Below are 18,703 nucleotides of genomic sequence, written 5' to 3' on the forward strand. Positions count from 1 at the left end.
GGGGCTGAGAACGTCATCAGGGTAGCTAGCAATGGGAGGTGAAGGGTTGCTTCATTTCCAGAACAGAGGGGCTGAGGCTGTCTCTAGAGGCCAGGGCTTAGGAGATGCAGCAGGCCTCAGCCTCTGATTCTTGGCATTTACTCTGCTGCTCCGACTTCTTTTTTTTTTTTTCCCCTTGCATTTTCTGGTTTATTATTTATAGAGCGGAAGGCGGTGGCAGCTCCTTGGCAGGTGGGATGTGCAGGAAAGAGGCCCAAGCAGCATCCCAGCCCCCTCCCGGCTACCCCAGGGAGTCAGGGAGGAGGAGGCCAGGGAGGAGGTGTGATGTGTGCGCAGCTGTGTGTGTCAGAGGAGAGGGGTCTTTTTAGGAAGGTGTGAGCTGGGCAGAGGGGAAAGGGGAGCCACAGCAGGCAGTCCAGGAACGGTAGGTAACAGTTACCACATTTAACTTAACACTACTGAGTCACCGGCTCGGGACGGGCACTTGGCATGTGTCATCTCTCGACCCAGAACTCCCCGACAGGAGGTACTCTTACACCCATTTCCTAGATCTTGGGGACTCAGACTCACAGGCCTGAGTCAAAGCAGGGATGTCACACCATGCAGTCCCTTCATCCTGAGGCTGTAGTGTAGGGAGAAAGCGGGCAAACAATGGGTGTCACTCCCCTTGGTACCTAGAGGATGAGGGATGCCAACTGGTCCTCCCAGCATGTCACCTAGTGTGCTGGCAAGGAGTCTTGGGTGCCACCTGGGAGTCAAAAGCATGGTATCACCCACCTAGGGTGGGTGAAGGAATCTGGGTGAAGTGGTGTCAACCACAACAGGTGGCTGAGGCTAGAGACCAGGTGATTAGGGAGTGTGTTGCTGTGAGTGTATAAGGTGAATGCTTAGTTCATGTTCCACACTTCCTAGGTAAAGCTGTGTGTCCTGTCTCCCTGGTTAAGTGCCACAGTAGTCACTGTACACCCTTTAAAGGGACGGGGGTGAGCTGGCTCAGGGCGTGAAGGCACTTGTTGTCACGTCTAAGGACCTGAATTTTATCTTTGGAGCTCACTCGGTGGAAGGAAGAAGGGGATTCCCCCCTCCCCCCAGCTCCGTTGTTCTCTGACCCCTACACATGTCCATGCTCCACTACCGCGCAGAACGAATACAATAAAATATATAAAAAATGAAAACCCTTCCCAGTTCTATGGCGTCTTCGAAGTGCTCTCTCTCTCCTTTAGGCTCTCCCACACCCACTTCTACTCCTTTCAGTCCCTGCACACCCGGGCAGCTCAGATCTCACCACAGCACTCTTCCTTAGTCTAAGCCACATGCGTGGGCTGGAGAGTGTCAGTATCATCCCTGTCATTCTTTCCTCTCCTGTGAAAACGAAGGGGCTCGGGGCATGCCAGCTCTGGCCTCTGTGCTCCCAGGAGTCTGTCTACACTCTAGCCTCGACTCCCATAAACTTTTCTTCCTCCCATAGACCAAGATCTTTTCACAGAGGTGGGTTCTCTGCCTTGGGACTTCTTCCATCCTTCTGTTCATCTGGTTGCTTCTACCCATCCTTCAGAACCTAGGTTGAACATGCCATTTCTAGAAAACTCCCCTCAGTTTCCAGACGAAGCCAAGTGCCTCTACAGGGGCAGCACTTTTGGTGTTGCGCGGATTGTAGACACTGTTAAAACTTTGCATTTGTTTGTGGGGATCACTGGATTAATATCCACTTCTTGCCACATTCACGGGTGTGATGCTTATAGGATGAAGACCCCATCTGCTCCTGTCCACTGCTCTACCCTCAGTGCACAATGCTTGGCATGAAGAGATGCTTGATGCACTTTTGCTAAATTAATCACAATGGATTCATGAAGTCACGTGGTGTTTAGGCTCCTATAAACAGCTTGGGCCAGGGGGCTGGGCTGCCGAGTGTGCTGATGTAACTGCAAGGCACTGTTCCACGGGGAGCTGTCAGGCTGGTAGATGGATAGGGTTGCGTATCAAGACGCCAAAGAGCCTCTCTCACGGTCCCCTGAGCAAGCTGGACTCAAGCCCCCAGCACTGAAGGATTCAATCTGATTCTGATGAGGGGCAGCCAAGGGCAGTGCAGGGCTAAGGGGGCTAGTCCAGGAGACGGCTGTCTCTGTCTTCCATCAATGTCCTGCCTGGAGCCAGGAGAGCCAGGCCAGGTTAGGAATGTGCTGAAAAAGCTTCTGTACTCATTTGGACCAATATGCCATCCCGTGACTATCAACAATTAAGGCGCTGAATATATACGTGAACATAGAAGGCTTAAGAACTAACTGAGGCTGAGGATGTAGCTCAGTTGGTAGAGTAATGACGTACTATGCACAAAGCCTTGTGTTCAACCTGCTCATATAAACTGAGTGTGCTGGCCCACACTTATAATTCCAGCACTAGGAGAATTAAGAATTCAAGGTCATCTTCACCTATGTAGTAAGTTAAGGCCAGTCTGGGATACATAAGACTCTGTCTTAAAAAACCAAAACCAAACAAACTAGCCAAGCAAAAAGGACCCAGTTTTGACCCATACTTTGGAGACAGGAATGTGGAACATTTCTAAACATCTCTCACAAAACAACATTGGAAAGTAGTTTCAAGGCCATTTAATCCCACTCCATAGCTTGTATTCCTTCTGATGTCCTCACAAGGCTATATGGCCTTGTTATACACTGGAATACCAAAGTTTACTGGCTTTCATCAAACCCATGAAACAAAAATCACTTTAAAAAACCACATCTGCCCATCTCTCCACACACCCAACCTCTCCACACTACTCCAACCTTTCAGCTCCAGCCCACATGCATACAGGATATATTCTTCGATTTGCCTGAATTAACTCATGACCTAGTCAGTGGCTTGCTGTCTTTCATAAACAGACTCATTGTCTCAAGGAACAGCAAGCGACCACAGACCTGAAAGCCAGGAAAGAAAACCCTTGAGGTTTCTGCCTGCGTTTCCTGGTGCCGACCAGTGTGTAGAAATGACCACAAGAAGGACAGACCTGTGTTTTCCTCCCAGCCATTATCTGCTCAAGTCCGTGTGTGTGTGTGTGTGTGTGTGTGTGTGTGTGTGTGTGTGTGTGTTAGAGGAATGAATTTATGCTTTTTAACAATGAGCATCATTTCTGCATTCTTGGTTGGAGAGCCCCACACTAAGGCAGAAAAGGTACTTTTCTCTTTGGCAACTCTGTGAATGTATCTGTGCCCGTGGCCTCTCTCTACCTGGAGGGGCAGTTCCTTTCTTTGTTCTACTCTCCAAGAACAAGGGTCTCTTCTTGCCTTTCTAACCTCTCCCTATCTAGCCCATGGCAGGAAGGAATTCCTAACTCTATATTACACCCAGCACTCACTCCTCTTTTCTCCCCAGCTGGTTCTTCTTCCACACAATATCAGTCCATCTCCCTAGTTTCAGTACCTCCTTCCTGTGCTCCTGTATCTGAGACTCCAAAGACTCCATTGAGGGGAATGGAAAAGTGTGGGGAAGGGTCTCCCCGCCCCCCCCCCTTTTTTTTAGTTTGGGAAGGACCATATGGGTCCTTTCCTGCCCAGGGAATGCACCTATCCTTGGAGCATGTGTCTAGAATCATTGTCCAGCCCTGGAAGAGTTACTGGGTAAAATCGTCCACCTGAAGACAGGACTGGATGGGAGTGGCAGAGACGAATCCCCAGGACATGGCTCTCACAGATCAAAGTGCTTCCCAGAGGGGAAGCCCTGGAAGCTGCAGAGCAGTCTTGGGAGAGGGAGGGAAGGACATCAGGTAGCCCCTCCTGTCCCGGGACCTGAAGGACTCACCCCACAAAGTAGGAGATAATCAGCAGCTGGACGGCTCGGTTGATGATCCCAATGGTCCAGCTCTTCACAACCACCGACTTGGTAGTCTCGTAGGTGAAGAAGTCTGATATACAGTTCATACTGAGAAAGTGCTCACAGCCACTCAGAAGGGCAGCCCAAGGAGACGACCTCAGGGAGAAAGAGCTCAAGGCCCGGAGTGGGCCGCTTAGTGGGACTTGAGGAATAGAGCTAGTTCCTGTAAGCCAGGCAACTGTAGTCAGTGCCTCATCTCTCTCTCTCTCTCTCTCTCTCTCTCTCTCTCTCTCTCTCTCTCTCTCTCTCCTCTTGACACTCTGGCTGCCAACGGTCTAGGGCCAGGGCGGCGGACCACCTTTTTATTTGTCTTCACTCCACACCCCTGTGATGTCACGGCAGGGGTGGGGTCTCCAATCCCGGGCTCCAGATTGCCTGGGATGCAGTTGGCTCGGGCCCTCTGGGACTCATGTTTTATCTGCTCTCTGTCTACTGTTTCTATTCTGTTCTCTTATGCCGTGTCTCTCCCACAGCTCACCAGCCGCTCCGTAGTCAGTCTCCAAAGCCCCTTGTAAGGGTCCATTCCTGAGTTAGCTGATCTGCCTGAGCCAAGAACTCCAATTCTGTGTGTCTGCTGACTTCTACCTAATAGCACAAATGGGGGAGAAAGGGTTCTTGGGTCTCCTGGGAGGAAGAGTCACATATTTCCTACCATCTCCCCTCCCCCTGCCCTCCAGAATCTCATTATGTTCCCTAACTGGTCTCACTTGCTGTGTTGTTATGTTTCAAGCTCACAGTCCTCCTGCCTCAGTCTCCAGTGTTGTGATTACAGATTTGTACTACTGCATTGTACCACTGTATCACTTATTTCTAACTCCAGTTGGCAGCAGTGGTTGAAACTCTTCTGGTTGCACAGACATTGTCGAATTTTCCTTTTTATCCCCAGGTTACTCGAATCTTTTGTTAGGGTATGTGCTCCTGAAAGGTTGGGGCTGTTTTAACCATCTTTAACAGTTTCCTCAAATCTTAGTAAAGTGCTGCATTAACAATAGGTTCTCATTACACATCTTAAGCCATTTGACTTAGCTAAATAGTGCTAGGAATAGCAGTATTTAACCCAGTGGTTAAAGTCACAAATTCTAGATGGCAAGAATGCATTTCGACTATCTCATATCCCAGGACCAAGTTAGCAAGTCAGTGCGACGACTGTCAGGAAAACCAGGAGTTTAAACATCCTGCCTTTATGCACATGCTAGCAATGACTTTAAAAGTTGGATTCTCATGATGATGATAAAAGGCTGATGTTAAGGAATCTGAGTTCTAGGCTCCAGCTTTGATGACAATGCACTGACACCCTGGGCAAATCTTTCGTGGGTCTCACTTTTCTCATCTGTAAAACCCCCATTTTACAGGGCGAGATAAATCAAGCATCTCTTTCAGACCCGGCTTCAGATTTTTGCAAGATGCACCCCCGTGCTATGTGAGGCCATCCGGGTTCTGCCAACTCAGGCTGATGTGGTTTCAAGTAAGTCCTAGCTCAAAGGTAAATCTGACACCAGCACTTGAACTTAATGCGGCCATCTGCCAGGCTCTTCCCGAGAACCCACAAATTAGGGATATGGATGGGATGGTGTTAGGGGTGGACGGTGAACTCATTGAAGAAAGGATCCGATCCACTTGCCAGGGTACAGTGGGTGAGCAGGCAGTCACCGACACCCGCATTCCCTTTGCAGCTAGTGGGGCCGTCAATTCTGGCCCCAGCTCTGTATTTTTCTTGCTCGACAGACTCCTTCCCAGACTATTTTACAGGAGGGAGGGACATGAACGATTCCAACACACAAACAAACCTGAAAGCCTGACAAAACTGCATAATCTCTCTTCGGAATCTACGCTTTGAAGAGCGGCTTGTAACTTTCTAAGGAGAGCTCCCATTTCCTAGTTAGGAATCCAGCCGCGTGGGATTCCACAGCAAGACCCTCGCTTTAGTAGCTTAGGGTGGCCTGGCGGTACCGACGCTCTAGGCGACGGTCCCGTTGGTCCTCCCGGCTGGTGTCTTTCTAGCCAGGTCTTCCTCTCTATGGTCTGTGAGCGACTTCCGGTGGCGGGACGCGGGACCGCGCACGCGGGAAAACCTTCCCCGGCGTCCCCTCCCCTGCACCCCTACCTCCTCCCCCGCGTCCCCCTGCGCCCACCGCCCGCCCTGTGCCGTCGCGAGGCTGCAGCTCCAAGAGGTGGGTGGTCGCGATCCCCGGGTCCCGGGTGTGCATGGGCCCCGCTCCCCCCGCGGGACGCTCGAGATGGATCGTTCCGCGTTCAAATTCGCGGGAAGTGGGCGAATCCATATTAAAAGGAGGGGGAGAAACGTGGGTCCAGGGGGCCTCGGGGTGGTGGGTTCGCTGGGATCCGGACACTACCCTCTGAGCGGAGTTGAGGTGCGCTCTCTCAGCAGGTCCCGGGGTTCCGCCGATAGTTGCCTTGCCTGTCGGTGGAACGTCCCGAGAGGGTGTCGGGTTGGGGTGTAAACGCCACTATAGGCCTCGTTCTGCACCTAGGGTCCTGGGCCTTGTAATTGGCCTCAGGAACGCTGCAGAGCCGGTCTGTAAGTTCCCAGGCGTGGAGAACTTGAGACAATCCAACCCAGGCACAACTACCCATGGGTGAACCGAGTAAGGTGGCGTCTTTACTTGCTTATCAATCTCCTTCCCGAATTCAGATTCCCACCCCGCTGAACATCTGCACACCTAACCAGGAATTGGGGCACAGCTTCCAGAAAAGGGCTCGTTTCTCTGGTGCAGCCTAGGGCTCTGTGCTCAGGCCACCACGGGCAAGTGAATATGGCAGAGACACTGGAGTTCAACGACATCTTCCAGGAGGTGAAAGGGTCCATGGTGAGAATGGCTTGGGCTTTTAATAAAGGCAGAGATTGGGAAGAGTTCGTGTCCATTAACAAAGCTCAGCTGACTGCTACTTTGGAAATAGTGTATCTGGTGTTTCCCCAAGCAAAAGTAGCAGCAGAGTCTCGTTGTGATCTTGAGTTTGAAGAGATTGCATGTGCAGTTCTGTCCTAAACTCCTGTGTTAAAAACCAGGAAACTGGGGCCCTTACAGGGCTCTGGGTGCCAGAGTCAAGCTTGCAGTCTAGAGTTGGTGCCTCTTGTGTCTTTTGCCTTGATCTTACCACTTGACCTGTTGCTTTTCCGTTGATAATCTGGCCAGCCTGCAGCACCACACGGGTGAGGGGTAAAGTGAACCTGTTAACACACTGTATCCTGCTCTGAATCTGGGTCTGTATTTTGGGCAGAATGATGGGAGGCTACGATTGAGCCGCCAGGGTATCATCTTTAAGAACAGCAAGACCGGCAAAGTGGACAATATCCAGGCCGGGGAGTTGACAGAAGGCATCTGGCGCCGGGTAGCATTGGGCCACGGACTTAAACTGCTCACAAAGAACGGCCATGTCTACAAGTATGATGGCTTCCGAGAATCGGTGAGAGATCCTGCTGCTGTGACCCTCTCCTTTTGTAACTGCCCTGTCTTGGTTATTTTTAATCTTCTAGAGACAGTTGGTGTTCTGATAATCATGTCATTGCTCATTTGGGCTGCTCAGAGCAGAGCTGCTGGAGACGATTGAACGAGAAACTAGTGTTCCGTTTTTCAGTGCCCATGTCTTGTGAATTTCTTTGTACCTGGACTCCAGGTTTTCTAACATCTTAATTTAGGTAATGGTTTCCACTTGCTCCTTCTCTCGTGCTTCAGAATCTTAGCTTGGTGCTCTAGGATTTTTTTTTCCTTCCATTTTTGAACTGCTTGAGTTACTTGGTTTTAATATCCACTTTCATCAAAAGAATGTCTACACAAAGCTTAAAAACTCAGTAAGGAGTGGTACATACATCTGGGAATGGAAGCTCCTTTATTCCTCTCCTAGCCTGAGTTTTTATTTTTTCATTTTTATTTTTCAAGACAGGGTTTCTCTGTGTTGTTTTGGTGCCTGTCCTGGATCTTGCTCTGTAGACCAGACTGGCCTTGAACTCACAGAGATCCGCCTGGCTCTGCCTCTGGAGTGCTGGGATTAAAGGCGTGCGCCACTGCCACCTGGCTAGCCTGGTTTTTTTTGGGGGGGGGAGGGGCTATGTGTATATATAATTATTTATTTTGCTGGGTGATGTTGGTCCATGCCTTTAACCCCAGCACTCTGGAGGCAAAGGCAGGGGGATTGAGGCCAGCCTAGTCTAAGAGCGAATTCCAGGACAGCCAGGGCTAAACAGATAAACCCTGTCTTGAAAAAACCAAAAAACAAATAACAAAACAAAAAACCCCCGCAAAAACTTATTTTATGTATATGAGGCTTTGCTAAGCATGTACGCCTATGCACCATGTGTATGCCTGGTGCCCTCAAAGCTCAGAGAAGAAGGCATTGGATCATCTGGAACTGGAGTTACAGACAGTTGTGAGCCACCACCATATGGGTGCTGGGAATCGAACCCAAGTCCTTTGCAAGGACAGGTACTCTTCACCACTGAGCCATCATGTCTCTAGCACTGTTTTAAGCAGCCTGGGTGGTAGTGGCTTTTAATCCCAGCACGTGGGAGTCAGAGGCAGGCAGATCTCTGTGAGTTCTAGGACAGCCAGATCTGTTACACAGAGAAACCCTGTCTGGAAAAACCAAACTAAATCAAAAAGGTTTTAAGCATAAACGTTAAGAGAAGGAAGCTGGGCGATGGCGGCACACGCCTTTAATTCCAGCACTCCAGGAGGATCTATGAGTTCGAGGCCAGCCTGGTCTACAGAGTGAGTTCCAGGACAGTCAGGGCTGTTGCACAGAGATACCCTGTCTCGGAAAAACAAAAACAAACAAAAATGGTTAAGAGAAGGAAAGAGGCTTGGAAGAAGGACATCTGTGAGAGCGTGACTGAGGGCATCTGGGTCCCAGAAACAGCTTCTAGTAACAAAGTAAAATTGTTTTTAAAAATTGTTTTTAAACAGTTTCCCAGTTGATGTCCTAAGTTAGCTGTGGCGTCTGATAAAGGATGTATTGCCGAACTTTTTCTGAGCTAGAGAGTCTCAGGACTTTGAAATTGTGTTCAGATCCAGAGAGTTTACTTGGATTGCACTTTCTTCTCCTTACAACTTACAGGAGTTTGAGAAACTCTCTGATTTCTTCAAAACTCACTATCGCCTTGAGCTAATGGAGAAGGATCTGTGTGTGAAGGGCTGGAACTGGGGAACAGTGAAGTTTGGTGGTGAGTGAGGAAGACTGAGGTTTGGGGAGAAGGTGGGCTGAAGGGTTCCAGATGTTACCTTGCTTACCTCTGATCTAATTTCTAATTCCCAGTTTGTGTGTTTAGCATGTATTTGTCGAGCGTGTATAGTGTTTTAGGCACCGTGCGTGCTTGTGGTACGGTACGGTGTGAACAAAGTTCCCCTGGTCCTCTATCCTCACGGAACTCAGAGCTTGTGGGAATGCTTCTGCAGACTCTCCGGGGGGGGAGGAGTTTGTGGCTTGAATAGTTCTTTCCTCACAGGACAGCTGCTTTCTTTTGACATTGGTGATCAGCCAGTCTTTGAGATACCCCTAAGCAATGTGTCCCAGTGTACAACAGGCAAGAATGAGGTGACCCTGGAATTCCACCAGAATGATGATGCCGAAGTGTCTCTCATGGAGGTGCGCTTTTATGTCCCTCCCACCCAGGAAGATGGTGTGGACCCTGTAGAGGTGAGGCTTCTGCTTGTTGGGCCGCTGGATATGGCTGAGTAGACTTTGGCTGGCTGGCCTGGGAGCAAAGGCTGGCTATTTGATTACCCATGTGTGTTTGCAGGCCTTTGCCCAGAACGTTCTTTCAAAGGCAGATGTGATCCAGGCCACTGGAGATGCCATCTGCATCTTCCGGGAGCTGCAGTGTTTGACTCCTCGTGGTCGCTATGATATCCGGATCTACCCTACCTTTCTACACCTACACGGCAAGACCTTTGACTACAAGATCCCCTATACTACAGTTCTCCGTCTCTTCCTGCTGCCCCACAAAGATCAAAGACAGATGTTCTTTGTGGTGAGCAAAATCCTGGGGTGCCTGGTTTTTGCCTAAGTCTTTAGTAGATAGAGGTTACTGATGCCTAGAGTTCTGTATTGTTTAGTTATCTGGGTCTCAACAGTCTTGTCCACTGTCCTTACCAGATCAGCCTGGATCCCCCCATCAAGCAGGGCCAAACCCGTTACCACTTCCTGATCCTCCTCTTCTCCAAGGATGAGGACATCTCCTTGACTCTCAACATGAATGAGTAAGTATCTCAGTGAACTTGTTTCTTGCCACTGTCCAGGAAGAGAGCAGGCCTGCCAGTGGACCTTGTCTTGCTTTGTTTATAGGGAAGAAGTGGAGAAGCGCTTTGAGGGGCGGCTTACCAAGAACATGTCAGGATCTCTCTATGAGATGGTCAGCCGGGTCATGAAAGCACTTGTAAACCGTAAAATCACAGTCCCAGGCAATTTCCAAGGGTAAGAGTGGGTTGAAGTCCTGACCTGCTGAGGATGGAGGTGGGCTGGTTTGGGAAATGTTCTGTCGCCTTAGTAATGAAACCTTTCCTGAGATGGGTCCCCTCGAGTTGAAGCCTGGGTGTACTTGTTGAAATTATCAGCACCCCTGTCAAAGCAGCTTAGTGGGAGTGACTTCTGAGGGCCCGGGCATTCGTGTTGCTACTGCCACATGTGCCCTTTGGCTCTGCTGTGGTCGGTGCTGAGCAGGCTCCCTGCATCCTCCATCAGGCACTCAGGGGCCCAGTGTATCACCTGCTCCTACAAGGCCAGCTCAGGACTCCTGTACCCCCTGGAGCGGGGCTTCATCTACGTGCACAAGCCCCCTGTGCACATCCGCTTTGATGAGATCTCTTTCGTCAACTTCGCCCGTGGCACCACAACCACGCGTTCCTTTGACTTTGAGATCGAGACCAAGCAGGGCACTCAGTATACCTTCAGCAGCATTGAGAGGTAAGAGCCGCCTCTTCCTGGTGCCTCCTGGTGGTCCTGATCCCGATCCCACCTCTGCAGGGAAGCTCAGCCTGGCCTCGGGTCCTTTCTGGGCCCATGATTGGACTTTTCTAGCTGAGTTGAATTTTCTTTGAGTTTCTCTGAGATCTGGTCTTTCAAGTACTCAGACTCTGGAAATGTATGGATCATTTTTTTTTTTTTCTGTCCTTAGAAAAGTTATTTTTTATATTATGAAAGCTGTGTGTGTTGGTTCTAGCTCATTCTCCTCTATTCCCCCAGTGGTGGAAATATTATCTCTTTCTTTCCTGGAATGAGCTTTGTGCCCAGGAACACAGCAGCTAATGTTATTGAGTACACTCAGCTGTGAGCTAAACATTTTACAAACATCTTTGTGTTTAATCCTCATAACAGCCTTGCAAAGGGTGAAATGCAGACCAGTAAAAAGATAAAAACCTCCCTTCCCACAATGCCCTGCTCTGGGCCTGTTTGGTGAGTGGCTATACTGCTGCCTGCCTTTTCTGTCCCATAACTCTCCAGGGCTGTGTCCACTCTAACTGAAGTCCTAGGTGGTGTAGTCATGAGTTCGAGCCCCACCTAGCCTGTTGGTATCAGTTCATGGTTTAGTCTACCTGAGTTGGTTCTAACCAGCTGGTGACGGTGTTTATCTCCCCTCACAGGGAGGAGTATGGAAAGCTGTTCGATTTTGTCAATGCAAAAAAGCTCAACATCAAAAACAGAGGACTGAAAGAGGTATCTGTGGGAAGGATGTGCCTCTCTCCTGTTCTTTCTGTAGAGGAGAAAGGAGCAGAGACTTGGTGGCTTCTTTCTCACTCTTTCTTCTCTTCTTACCCTTATAGAAAAAAGAGGTGCGTGTGGCTCCTTCCCCTTCCTGAGCAGGTTCTCTCTGCATGGCCTTAGATCAGTCTATGCAGCCTCTTAGGAGCCTTTGTGGGGCCAGGAAGGGGAGGGGCTTGGATTAACTCACCTTAGTAGGCCCTGCATGTTGGCTGTGTGGACATTCCTGCTCAGGGGCTCCTGGGAGCTGCTGCTCTGATTTCACAGGTGTGGGGAAATGCCTTTGAGTGCTCAGGAGTTCTGGCTTGAACATGATGGCTGACACTCATCTCTTCCTTGGCTAGGGCATGAACCCAAGCTATGATGATTATGCTGATTCTGATGAAGACCAGCATGATGCCTATTTGGAGAGGATGAAGGAGGAGGGCAAGATCCGGGAGGAGAATGCCAATGACAGCAGTGATGACTCAGGAGAAGAAACTGGTGGGCTAGCCTCTGTGCTGGGGCCTGGGGCAGTCAGGCCCTACCCTGTGGCCTAGGCTGGGTGTCTGGGGAAGGGATGGGCCTCCGACTGGAGTGGAAGTTGATGCTGTCTGTGTTCTTTCTTAGATGAGTCCTTCAACCCTGGTGAAGAGGAAGACGATGTGGCAGAGGAGTGAGTGTTGATTGGACCTCACAGGAATAAGATTGTGGCCTATACATTTAAGGGTTTCTGAGTGTTTATCATGCCCCAGTCTTAGCCAGTGGTCCAAGATGGAAAAGTGACCGCCAGTGAAGTGAGACATGAAAGTATTTGTCAAGGTGTCAAGGAATTTCTTAGTGCATAGCATGCTTTAAAACCAGAGAAATGCAAAGAGAATGGGAAGGAGAGCTAGTGCTTATGCATGCTGGGAGTCCTCCCTTGCAAGTGACAGTGTAAGTGTCATTTGTATCAGTCAAGACTTCTGACTGTCCTCAGAAAGTGACTCAAACTGCCTCCACAGGGTTGTGCTGTTTGTTTTGTTTTGTTTTGTTTTTTAGTTGATGTAACTGGAGCTCAGAAGTTGTGAGGAATCTATTTCTTGCTTCTGAGTTTATTATTAGAAAGTTTGCTCCATGTCCCTCAGAAGTCTAGGCAGGCTTAATATGCATAGCTTAACACCCAGATGCACATCTTGGTGAATAGCAAAGAGGACAGTTTTGTCTCTGGTCAACTGTTTTCCTGAGCTTGAGATAATGTATATGTTCAGGGCTCTAATGGACCAGAACCACCCTCAGACTCTGCAGTTGGAATGATCCCTGCAGAAAACTGGGACTGTTGATCCAGAAAGGTTGAGCAGCAAACCCAAAACCAAATTGTGAACGTCCTTCAGAAGCCCACTAGTTTTGCTCACAAAAGTTAAGACCCAGATGCTGATGAAGTGCCTGGGGAGCTTTTCGGCAGTAGGCAGGTGTCGGCAGCTGCGTGTTCAGAGGAGATTCGGTTTATTGAACAGGAGAGTTGGGCACAGTCAGGCACAGGGACTGACTTCACTTGAAGCGTGGTTTGCTCCATTTCAGGGCTGTCTCTATCAGAACAGACTGTAGTGTCAACTACGGTGATTTAACCAAAGCGGGTGATGAGGTAGACTTGGTGTGCTGTAGGCCAGCAGGAAACAGTTGTGTACTGAAGGGCAGAAGTGGAGTGGAACCTACCTGACTTAGAGCAGAGGAGCCCACGGAAACATACATTTTTCACAGATTGAATCAACAGATAACCCTTTGTGGTGGCTGGGTCTGGAGAAGGGATGGGAAGTTATCTTAGGAAAAGGCAAGAAGCTGGGTGGCAGTTAGTGGTGGAGGCTGTCCTTGGGACTTACTCCCTTGGCCTTTCTGGGCAGATGTCTAGATTCCTTTTACTTTCTCAAGACTTCTGGCTGGGTGGTGGTGGCACACGCCTTTAATCCCAGCACTCGGAGGCAGAGGCAGGCAGATCTCTGCATTCAAGGCCAGCCTGGTCTACAGAGCGAGTTCCAGGCCAGCCAAGGCTACACAGAGAAACCCTGTCATGAAACAAAACAGAAGAGAAGTTCTGTGTCCTGCCTTCCTTTCCTGAGGCTCAGCCTTGCTCTGGCAGGTTTGACAGCAACGCCTCTGCCAGCTCCTCCAGTGATGAGGGTGACAGTGACCGGGAAGAGAAGAAGCGCAAACAGCTCAAAAGGGCCAAGATGGCCAAGGATCGCAAGAGCCGCAGGAAGTCCTCAGAGGTACAGGCCCGCCTCTAGATTGGGAGAGTGTCAGTGTGTGTCTCATTTCCTGTGTCCTCTCCTGTTCACTGCCAGCCCTGTTGGCTGTGCTGCCTTTGTAGGCGAGTGTGGCTTTGGTAGGTATCTTCTGGGTTTGCTTTTTGGTCCTGAGATACTCTGTTTCTAGAAGATCTGGATTTTTTGTTCGTTTGTCTAATTTTAATATTTTTTGACAACTTTATAATACATTCAGTGTGCTGTGATTTTATTCATACCCCTTTCCCCTCTGTTGCCTCCTTCAACTCCTTAACTAGTCCGTCTTTTACATTCACATCTCATCTCTTTGCTTTGTATCTGGTGAGTTTAGCTAGGATTGCTTGTATAGCATGAGTAAGATCTTACCAGTGGCTGCCCCGCTAAAGAAAATGATTCATCTTCTCCTAGCAACTGCACACTAACTGCATATAGCTCCTTAGGAAGGGTAAGCCCTCGTGGGTGCCTCTCTCATCTAAGAGAATGTCAGGGCCCACTCTTGTATTGGGCTGTTGACAGTCACAACAGCCATGTTGTATCTGGGTGGCAGTGTTTCATAGCACTCCGCCCTTTCCTCTGGCTCTTGTATTCTTCCTGCTCACCTCTTTAGCTATATCCTTAGGGCCTTGGTGATAGAGATGTTCTGTTCAGGACTGAGCCCTCAGTTGTCACTTATTCTCAGCACCGTGACAGATGTGAGTCTCTGCATCTGAATTAGGAGACATCCTGCCTCTGCTGAGGAGCTCTCTTGGAGAAGGAAGAAGTTGCCATTCCTGCCCTTAAAGCTGTTCCTGTGTACCCAGTCCTATTGAGTTCTTCGTGCATCTCCTCCCCCATTGGTTTCCTTGGGAAAACTTGGGACAGTTGTGAGATGTGGATGGCTCATGGCATTTGGGTTCTTTCTCATATAGGTGAAGAAGGGCAAAGATCCAAACGCCCCTAAGAGGCCTATGTCTGCATACATGTTGTGGCTTAATGCCAGCCGAGAGAAGATCAAGTCAGACCACCCCGGCATCAGCATCACAGATCTTTCTAAGAAGGCAGGCGAGATCTGGAAGGGGATGTCCAAAGAGAAGAAGGAGGCGAGTAGCAGTGGAGTGGAGGGGTGGAGAGAAGGGCTTTGTGTGGGGTACAGGGTGTGCACTTAGAACAGCTGTAGATGCGGTTTGCTTTCGTTGGTCTAAGCGACTGTCTGTGACAGGAATGGGACCGCAAGGCTGAGGACGCCAGGAGGGACTATGAAAAGGCCATGAAAGAGTATGAAGGAGGAAGAGGGGAGTCTTCTAAGAGGTGAGTGTCAGAACAAAATGGCCTCAGTGCAGGTCAGAATTGAGAGTTGTGGTACATGTATTTGACAGCAGTGAAGGAGTGAGTGCTGCTTATGCCATTGCTAGTGGTGTGGGCGAGGTACGGGGTTAGCAGATAAATACGTCCCATTTCCCTAGCTCAGTTTTGTTTGAAGTAATTCGAAAGTTTAGAAAAAAGTATCTTTATGAAGCTTAATTCAAAATCTATATGAGCTTTGAAATAAAACAAAAGTGTCAGGTAAGTTTTGCATGAGTTGCTTCAGGCTGTGACCCTGGTTCTTCTGGGGTACTTGTGTATGATCCTCTCCTTTGGTGCACTTTGGGATGACAGAGCTGACATGACATTTCCCATGGCGAGAATAGTGTGGCCAGTACTTGGAAAAGTCCTCAATAAAGCCAGGAGAAGTGTGGCTTATCTGATACTATGGGGAGCCTAATGGCCTGGCTTCTTTTGCATTTTCCTAATCTAGGGACAAGTCTAAGAAGAAAAAGAAAGTAAAAGCAAAGATGGAAAAAAAATCCACCCCCTCCAGGGGCTCATCATCCAAGTCTTCATCAAAGCAGCTAAGTGAGAGCTTCAAGAGCAAAGAATTTGTGTCCAGTGATGAGAGCTCTTCAGGAGAGAACAAGAGCAAAAAGAAAAGGAGGCGGAGCGAGGTGCGGCGGGAATGTGGGGTTGAGGGGCATGGGAGTCTGGGGTGGGTAGATGGGGTTGTGGTTGGTCTATAAGAGTAATGAGTTAGAGTGGACAGGTGGGTTTCTGAGGTTTTGAGGAATGCAGGAGTCAGTAGGAGGAACCAGGCATTAGGTACTTCTCACCACAAAGTGGCGGGGAAGGTAGCTAGGATATTACACCTTTACCCTAAGAGACCTTTGGTTTTTCAGGACTCTGAAGAAGAGGAACTAGCCAGTACTCCTCCAAGCTCAGAGGACTCTGCCTCGGGATCTGATGAGTAGCGGAAGGCAATTCTTGTCCTTGCCCTGTCCCATCTCCAGGCTTCCTACTCAGTTTGGTACCAGTTTCTCACATAGTCCTTGGTTGGATTCTGTGCCATCTGAGTAACTGCTCCTGGTGGCTTCCACTTCTCTGAGGCACCGAGGGAAACATCTAACCTCTACTGCTTTGCAAGGATGGCTCCTTATAATCTGGGGGAAGACTGGGTAGGAGTGTGTTCTGTCTGCTCACAGTGCATTGAGGGATCCAAATCCTCGTCTCAGTTTCCCGGCTGTGGGGATAAAGGCGCCTCCTGTCTTGTTCCAGTGGCTGCCGAAGGGGCTGTGTGAAGTCGGGCCGATAGCCCCTGATAGGGGCCTATTTCTACTTTTATTTTGTATTTCTGGTCTGTGAAGTCAATTTAATAAATGGAACTGACTTTGGAAACAATGTCCTTATGTCTCCTTTCCCACTTTACAAGTGTTTACTCTCCTATCCTTAGTGGGCAGGTCCCTCCTGCCCAGCTGGGAAGCAAGTCTCTAGGTACATCCTGTTCTTCCCGGCTGGACAAGCATTGGTTTTCACCCTCGTCTGTGGAACTGTGCCACCTGAGAGTCAAGAAATGAGTGCTGATCTGATTAGAAAGCCTCTCATCGTTCCACTCCATTAGCCAGCACGGGGGTGGGAGTGGGGGTTAGTTCTGAGCTCCATCCTTAATCACCTTAGGCGTCAAGGGTCTTACAAGGCTTGAGATAATAGAATGAGGATCGACTTTCCTTCCTAGTGTAGGGAGTGGAAACCTGAGTCAGAAGGATGAGGTGTGTGTATCTGAAGAAGGGGAGGGCTACAAAATTTTGTGTTTGGGAAGTGTATCTAAAAGAGATCTTAAACAGATAACACGAGGGAAAATGCTACCCTACTTCCCACTGTGGCTCTCAATCTGAATTTATCCACCTGGGGTGGCCACGTCGCTTGCGCTCCCAGGAAGACTCAGGTGTAACAGGAAGCCTCTTCAGTCCGCCAACGGTTCCTTTCGTGCTGCCCGCGCTCTATGGTGCTGTAATCAGTGTAGGCTTAGGGAAAGCAGTCCAGCGCGGTTTCCTCTCTAGGCAGTCATCTCGGTGGCGCTGGGGTAAAATTGCGTCAGTTTCGCCTAAGTCTGAATCAGGACCGGCCCCTCATTTACAAGGTCATGAATAATTATGTACGAGCTTTGCTTGTTTGCATACGGTGCGCCGGACTCTGCTTCAGCTTCGGCTTCCCACTCCCGGATCCCGACATGAATATTCATGAGCGACATGGAGGCGTGGCCCTGGGCGGGACTAGGGGAGGGGCCCCGGGGCTTGCACTGGCTTGGTCCCGCGGTGACGGTGGCGGTGGCGGCGGCAGCAGCGGTCACTGGCGTCGGGGTGCCTAGCTGAGCAGAGCCCATCCTGGGGGAGCGCGTGAGTGCGCGGCGGCGGCCGGAGGGGGCGGGGTCCGGGGATGGGGGCGGGGAAGGGCATGGAAAGAACCCGGCGCCTAGCAGCCAGGACCTCAGGTTGGGGCGGCGGCGGCGATGAGGGCGGGGGGGGGGGGGTCACCAGGAAAGTTTGCGAGGGCCTGGGGCGCTGGGGACGCGGGGGCGCTGCAGAGCTGGCGCGTGTGTGCGGGGGTGGAGGGCACTCGTGCCGGGAGCCAGAAGAAAGCGGGGAGAGGCGAGGGTGGGGCGGGGCCGGAGGCGGGCGGAGCTGCTCCAGGGACCCCCCCCCCCTACCCCTGCCTTCCCCGGCCCCCTTCCCCGGCTCCCATGGCACGCCCCCAGCCACCCCTGGCCTCCCCCACAATCCGCGTCGCCAGTCCTCGGTCTGTTCCTTCGCGGGCTGCTTGGCATCTCGCACTGTCCTCGGCTGCTGCCGCCCCCTCCTCCTCCACCCTCGTCTGCTCCTCCTCCTCGGCTGGCCGCTCGATGTCCGTAAGCCCCTTACTGAGGCCCTCCAAACAACCCCTTGCCCTGGGCTGTTCCGTCTTCCTGTTGGTCCTCCCTCTCCCAACACTTAACCCTCCTGGTTGCACTAGCCGCACATCCAGCGAGAGACCTTTAGAGACGACCCTGCCTGCCCTTAGGGTGGCTGCCCAGGGTTGAGGCTACCGAGCTCCTTCCCATCCTTTGGGGGCAGCCTTTGCTCCCAGGGCTGTCTGGCCCCCCGAGACCATTAAGGGTGCGGAGTTCTTGAGGCACTGCGATTCTGCAGCTTGAGGCCATGGCCTTGGTTTCCTGGGGCTCCTGGCTGGGGCCTCTCTACTGTAGCCACCTCCCCTCTTGGGGACTCGGAGCCTGTTTTCATCTCTGCCGCCCCTTATAACCGCAGAGGTGTCCATCAAGCCCGCAGGTGAGAGGGTTTTTCTGTTCTGGACTAGTTTTTCTCCATTTCTGACCACCCACACCATATCCCTTGTAATAATGTTCAAGGACAAGGAAACAGTCTTGTATGTTTTTAATTTTATTTTTTCTTGTCATTCCTCCCCCCACCCCCACCCCCCGCGCGTTATTCTCCCACGCACCAGGGATACATACAGCCCGTGGTAATTGGCTGATCAGAGACTGACATTGTCAGAGTTTCTCTCCATACCTTATCTCTTCGAAATAAGCTGCGACAGGGTCA

At 50.5% G+C, this 18,703-nt stretch overlaps 2 protein-coding genes across 4 annotated transcripts in view; one reads left to right on the forward strand and one right to left on the reverse strand.

Annotated features, from left to right (window-relative positions):
- P2rx3 (purinergic receptor P2X 3) overlaps positions 1 to 4,064 on the reverse strand; it is a 35,052-nt gene extending 30,988 nt beyond the window's left edge. The window contains exon 1 of the mRNA XM_059259229.1: positions 3,796 to 4,064. Coding sequence (XP_059115212.1) covers positions 3,796 to 3,914 — 119 coding nt within the window. The 5' untranslated portion in view covers positions 3,915 to 4,064. The remainder of the gene's footprint in view (positions 1 to 3,795) is intronic.
- A 1,846-nt stretch (positions 4,065 to 5,910) lies between these two features.
- On the forward strand, positions 5,911 to 16,508 carry Ssrp1 (structure specific recognition protein 1). Of its 3 annotated transcripts, none has more exons than XM_059260829.1 (17): positions 5,911 to 6,038; positions 6,521 to 6,695; positions 7,108 to 7,293; positions 8,941 to 9,046; positions 9,329 to 9,519; positions 9,623 to 9,853; positions 9,979 to 10,082; positions 10,168 to 10,296; positions 10,564 to 10,785; positions 11,463 to 11,535; positions 11,925 to 12,063; positions 12,190 to 12,235; positions 13,676 to 13,805; positions 14,729 to 14,899; positions 15,019 to 15,107; positions 15,595 to 15,781; positions 16,010 to 16,508. In XM_059260829.1, exons 2-17 carry the CDS (start codon positions 6,642 to 6,644, stop codon positions 16,079 to 16,081), a joined length of 2,130 nt encoding a protein of 709 aa, XP_059116812.1. In that variant the 5' UTR covers positions 5,911 to 6,038; positions 6,521 to 6,641; the 3' UTR covers positions 16,082 to 16,508. The 3 variants fall into 3 exon arrangements, with proteins under 3 accessions (XP_059116812.1, XP_059116813.1, XP_059116814.1); XM_059260830.1 differs by lacking the exon at positions 5,911 to 6,038 and adding an exon at positions 6,163 to 6,239; XM_059260831.1 differs by lacking the exon at positions 5,911 to 6,038 and having other exon boundaries at positions 6,297 to 6,695.
- Positions 16,509 to 18,703: the final 2,195 nt, after the last annotated feature.

The sequence above is a fragment of the Peromyscus eremicus genome, chromosome 4, assembly GCF_949786415.1.
Source record: "Peromyscus eremicus chromosome 4, PerEre_H2_v1, whole genome shotgun sequence".
NCBI classification, from domain to species: Eukaryota; Metazoa; Chordata; class Mammalia; order Rodentia; family Cricetidae; genus Peromyscus; species Peromyscus eremicus.

Coding starts and splice junctions, on each gene's coding strand:
- Ssrp1 (XM_059260829.1), top strand. CDS start 6,642: ATGGCAGAGACACTGGAGTTCAACGACATCTTCCAGGAGGTGAAAGGG. Junction 9,047..9,328: donor GGGAACAGTGAAGTTTGGTG/GTGAGTGAGGAA, acceptor CTTTCCTCACAG/GACAGCTGCTTTCTTTTGAC. Junction 12,064..12,189: donor TGACTCAGGAGAAGAAACTG/GTGGGCTAGCCT, acceptor GTTCTTTCTTAG/ATGAGTCCTTCAACCCTGGT.